We start from the raw sequence: 6000 nt of genomic DNA on the forward strand, positions 1-6000 counted from the left end.
CCTGTTCTTTTTTTCGTCTCCACTGTGATGTCGCTGCTTCCAGTTTCTATCGCTTCTCCCCCTCCCCCAATGCCTCAATTGACTCCACAGATACCGCTCACAGGCTTCGTGGCCAGGGTGCAAGAAAACAGTAAGTCCTTCCACGCACTGCTAAGGAGCACCAGCTTCACTCTCTGCATGGCTACAAACATGGCTGCCGGTAGCTTCTTCAGGTTTTAGTAGTTTGAGGTCTACTAGGAGCTTCTTTCACACTGGGGGCTATAAATCCGCATGCTATTTGGCTTCATTCTAGCGTTTTTTCTTTAAAGTGGATTTCCACTGAAAATTTAAAATTTGGCCATAAATCAGTAAATCAAATGTTAAACTAGCTGCCATAGTTTAGTGACTACCATTGCTTTGCGTTACAAGATATTGACATTCTTTCCTGTGGCCTTTGACAAAAATGAAAACAGGAAGTGCAGCCATATTGGTTGTTGCCCTTAAAGGGTTTGTTTTTTTTTGTTTTTTTGTTTTTTTTTTGATCAACTGATTACTGCTGAATCCGTTCTGATTACTGGACGTGAACTCAGTCTTATTGTACAGATAGGAAATAAATTTTTTACTAGACACTCCCCTTTAATTTCTTATCTCCCCCATTTTTTATTGGCACAGCGGCTGCACGTTCTGTTATCACTTCTGTTCCGTTTCCTGAGTTATTTTTCTGTGGCGGCCATCTTAACATAACACTAATTTCTGATTTACTATTTCATGGCCAACTTTGCATTTTGACTAGAAATTCACTTTAGATTAACTTGCTGTTTTTTTTTTGTTTTTTTTTTTATATATATATTTTTTTTTTATCAAAGTAACTTGAAATTAACCCCGTACCCTATATTGCATCATGAGAACCGTGCCGTACTTTCATATTGACTTAATAGTACCTTTTATACCCTGCCAGAGACAGCATCCAATATGTCTGATGGGCTTAATACGCCGTAAAAATACTGCAGTTAAAAAAAAAAAAAAATTAAAATTGTTTGTCTGAAAAAAGACAAAGTAGGAGATATGCTGTTGTGTGGATGTTTATTTTTATCAGCATGCATTTAAAAAAATAAAAAAAAAAATTTGCGTGTCTGTAACCAAAAATGTGATCTCTAATACAATATTGATATGGGGGATGGGGAATACATTTGAGTTTTGGAATACAAAAATTAAAAAAATGTTTATCTACTTTAAAAAAAAAAACAACAAAAACCCCAAAAGGGCCTCATACATACAGACCGGTGTAGTTCACACCAGCCTTAGAGATGTGGCACGCCTGGACACTGGTGGCGTACACATCTGTGTGCACCTTACCATAAAGCCTACCCGAGTCCCTGCTGGAGTAAGATTTGTGGCATTTTGAGGCCTCCCCTGCTCAAATTTAGAGGCCCCCTCCCGCTCAGATTTAGAGACAAACCCCCCCCAAATTGATCAGATTTAGAGGCACCATCCAGCTCAGATTTAGAGGTGAGGTGGCGCCCCCCCCCTCTCAGATTTAGAGGCGGTCATTAGTACAGGCAGGTGATTGGCTGCTAGCTACTCCAATGATAAGGGCGCTGATATTTTCTTGCTCTGAGCGAGGAAGACGACGCTGCTTCACTCAGTTTTGTTACAGAACAGCTCACTTTAGTCCCATTAGAAAAAGTAAATGCGATTTTTAATGGCAACTGCACACATACTGCAAAACTGATCCAGTGCCAGAATTTACAGTGTCCTCGTACTTGGTGTGAGTGTGCGCTCAACGTCTCGTGAGATGCATTTCAGGTCATACCGGATTTCTAAAGTTCATTTTCGTGACTGTTGCTTACAAGGTTTCAATGAAAGTGACGAGTGGGAGATTGCAGATGCTTAGACTTGTTACTAGTCAGCAGATCTTGTTCATGTGTCCTAAGGTGGCCATACACCGATGGTGGAAGGACTGGCTGACCTTCTGATGGGGTGGAAAATGTTAGGATACCCTATGCTCAGTCAGATGAAGGGACGTTAGGACATGTTGAGAGATAAAGGGTCTTAGCTGGTGAGATGGACACCATCGGGGGTTAGCCTATGTTTGGAGGAGCTGTATGACCACGTCTTTTGAGGGAACGGGAGAGACCGCAGTCGGCCAATCAAAAAGTTGTGGGTGTGAGGACGCTTATTAGCAGTGGCTGATGCATGATCTCTATCGCATGTCGTCTCCATACTATATTACCATGAAGGGTTTAACACTTTCACGTACCGGCTGATGAACAATTTTTTTATTTTATTTTTAAATAGAGCGTTAAACTACAGTTCACTCATGCCTGATACTTACAATGTTCCCCTAATCTCTTCTCAAGTTGCCGATAGTCCTACTCCTCCTCCTCCGCCCCCGCCTGATGAGATTCCAATGTTCGATGATTCTCCTCCTCCCCCACCACCGCCACCTGTAGACTACGAGGAAGAAGAAGCCGCCGTGGTCCAATACAATGACCCTTACGCAGATGGAGATCCAATATGGGCTCCCAAGACGTATCTTGAGAAAGGTGAGTGGTCTGGTGGTTCTCAAAACATTTGATGTCTGTAAAATGCGTTCCAAGGGAGAGTTAGATTGTGGGTGATGAGAAAAGGGTCTTGGTGTCCTTTGGTTGTAGCCATGTGGTGTCTACAGTCAGTTGTAAATGCTAAGGAGTTATGCGTCGTCTTTGTTCCAAAGGTGGCCGTTTTTAGTTGGGGCGTGGAAGCCCTTAATCTTACCACTTTGCGCTATTGCTGGGGTAGATTGCTTTTGATCGATCATTTTCCCTGCGATACCAGCTATAGGGAAATGTAGAATTGCATGCGACCATTCAGATGAACGGATGACCCGATCCATCCATAATACAAACTCTGCACATGGCAATTTATCCTGATTGGGCAAGTCGTAGAGGACGGAGGAAAAGTGCTGCCAGGCTCGGTAAAATCCAACGTAACCCTGGTTTCTGTCTGACGTTGGTTGTCTGGTGTTAAGGAGATGTCCACTACTGGGCGGCCCCTGCATAATTCAGGACCCCAATAAAACGGTAATAAGATACTCCCCTCCCACAGTGGTGCTGTGCCTGTGATGTTGGCACCGCTATTCCCGGGGATTGAAGTGACGTCTGCTACAGCCAAACAACAATGGCGCTTCATCCCCTAGAACTAGTGGTGCCGCTACACCGGAACTGTAGCATTGTGGGAGGGGAGTATCCATTATCTTTAATTGGATTTCTGATTTTATTTATATAGTAGTGGTCAACCCCCTTTTTAATTTTCATTTTATAAATCAATAGAACACCTGAAAATAAGCAACTGTGTAATATATCTTATCAGAGAAATCTGCTTCTTTCTCGGCCAGAATTGATCGGTCATTATCAAAATTCTCAATTCTGAGGAAAATCTTTGTTCATTGAAGACTTTCCCATTACCGAGAGAGGAGATGCTATGATGACTGGAGGAGGGAGGAGCTAGAGCCCCACCCCCTCTTCTATCTCCATAGAATTTCATTGGCACCAACTGCCATCTCCTATCTTAGTAATGGGAAAGTCTTCACTGAATACAGATTTTTTGTCTCAGAATTGAGAATTTTGATAATGACTGATCAATTCTGACAAAAGTAACAAAAACCTACTGATTTATGGAAAAAAAAACAAAGTTACTTTTTAATGCTCTTGTACATGGCCATATATGCGTTATTGAGCGCTGACATGTGATCTTTGGAGCTCGACCCAGAGTAACCCTCCCCCACCATCATTATCGACCATGACTGGAAGCCCAATGGATTAAAATCTTTCCCCCATTGTCCATTTGTTGGACCATGAATGTCAGCCGACCAAGAATAGATGCCTTAAACCCCCCCCTTCCCCCTTCATTGGCGTATGACCGGCCTCTTGACAGTCCCCCTTTCCCCATTGTTGGCATATTATTGGTGACCAACAGACGTCCCCCTCCGTTGGCACGTGATCGACACCCGACCAGGCGTTATCTCACACCCCCACCCCCTCTCGAGCGACTGCCTACTGAGTGTCAACCCCCACACTCAGTCTTTTGCACGTGGTTGTCGGCCAACATTATTGGCGTGTAACAATTTATGGTCAGCCGAGAGTCCAACCCCCCGGTCGTTGGCTCGATTTTTGTCTCATATTTACTGGATCCCATTAACCTTTGCGTATTAATCGGTGCAGTTGTGCCAAACAATTTTCAATGCCGGTGCCCTCCTTGTTACAGTACAGGGCCTTGGCTGTGTTCTCATAGATTGCTGCCCTTTTGCCCATTGCTTCCTCACCATTCTGCTGTTTTTCCTATTCTAGTTGTTGCCATTTATGACTACTCGAAGGACAAAGAAGACGAGCTGTCTTTTATGGAGGGATCAATAATTTACGTCATCAAGAAGAACGACGACGGCTGGTATGAAGGGGTCTCCAACGGAGTAACCGGCCTCTTCCCTGGAAATTACGTCGAAATGATCATGCACTATGCGGATTAATGTTTTACATATTTTCCTAATTTTTTTTTTTTTTATTTTTCTAAATTCAGTACCAAGTCTAATCTGATTTTAAACTCACAAAATAATGTTTTCAGATTTCTAAAAAAAGTTTTTGTTTTTTTTTTTCCCCCCAAACCCATATAGCGCTAGAGATCTGCTCTTGCACCGGAGGGGTTTAGCCCCATTGCATTAGTGCTGTAGGCAAATAATGACCCAAATTTCTGATGACCAACAGGTTAATGGACCTAACTGAACGGCCACCATTTTTCTTATTTTTTTCGGATCAGTACTTCATTGGGAAGTATGGAGTGTAATATTATTCATTGATAAATAATCATCTTGTGCCACAGACGCCCGTTTCGTTCATTTTAACAGACGTTTTTTTTTTCCATGCAGCATGAAAACTAACACTACGTTAGGTTACCATTTACCATCCGGACTCCGATGTCGATGCTACTGCTGGTTGTACTGCCTTCTAGATAACCGCTCATTCTTAATATTAAAATTGTTTTTAAAGCATGCCTAAAAAAACAAAAAAAAAAATCTTTATGTATTGAAATATTTTTTTAAAATCCGCAATGCTTCCAAAATTCCTCTTAAGTACACACCGGATAAAAGAAAAAAATTGTCTATCTGTGTAATGATACTGGTTGTAAACTGTATTTTGTAATTTGTACCGCTTTTAACTCTGTGCCGGTCATTTTCGGATCTGCCATTCTTCAACACACAGCCTCACCGACGCCGGGCATTGCGGCTTGCACAGTTTCCATATGGAGCCACATCATGGACGATTTAGTGTTACCTAAAGGCACAATTCCTCTGGAATGTATCACACGAAGAGGATATCCTGGATTTATTATTTTTTTTTTAATATTTGGAAATATTTGGTTTTATTCTGTCTCTAATAAACTGTATGTATAAAACTCAGCGACGCCGCTGCCATCACTGCATGTCTTAAACACAATTGGATGTCACTTTGATCATACGTGTAAAAGTTTTCGGACTTTTTTTTTTTTTTTTTTTATATGAGCGTTTTGTACTTTGGAATAATGGAATAACTGCTGTCATGTAACTGGGCGGCACGGCCCATACGTGCACATAAGACCACTGATAAACATCATATGGCCCAATGATCCAGGCCTACAATGGTGTAATCTTACATGTTATCTTTTTTTATTAATTTTTTTTTTTTAATATATCCTGATTTGCGCCGTAATCGCGGCACGGATTTTACTGACTGTTTTACTTACGGGCACATTAAGGCTGCGGTTATCTCCGTTGCACATTTTGCCAAAATACCAGTCAAAATAGAACGACCTCCTGCGCTGGTTTTTCTTCCCCAGTATGACTAACTTTGTAGTCAATGGAAAGGGGGGTGAGGAGTCGGTCGAGTGCCACTGATTTCCATTATGTTAGATAAATCCCGATTAATTGTGTTTGGCACTAACGCAGGCAGCCATTCCTACATTTTTTTTCATGTGGGCGGATTGTAAATGTGCGGCATGATTGAGACTGTG

General features: G+C 41.9%; 1 protein-coding gene across 1 annotated transcript in view; it reads left to right on the forward strand.

Annotated features, from left to right (window-relative positions):
- Positions 1-5632, forward strand: part of ABI1 (abl interactor 1) — a 101468-nt gene extending 95836 nt beyond the window's left edge. The window contains 3 exon segments of the mRNA XM_075315535.1: positions 44-130; positions 2340-2525; positions 4308-5632. Of these exon segments, the coding sequence (XP_075171650.1) occupies positions 44-130; positions 2340-2525; positions 4308-4483 (449 nt within the window). The 3' untranslated portion in view covers positions 4484-5632.
- The last annotated feature ends 368 nt before the right edge of the window (positions 5633-6000 follow it).

This window comes from Anomaloglossus baeobatrachus, chromosome 6, assembly GCF_048569485.1.
Source record: "Anomaloglossus baeobatrachus isolate aAnoBae1 chromosome 6, aAnoBae1.hap1, whole genome shotgun sequence".
Classification (NCBI taxonomy): domain Eukaryota; kingdom Metazoa; phylum Chordata; class Amphibia; order Anura; family Aromobatidae; genus Anomaloglossus; species Anomaloglossus baeobatrachus.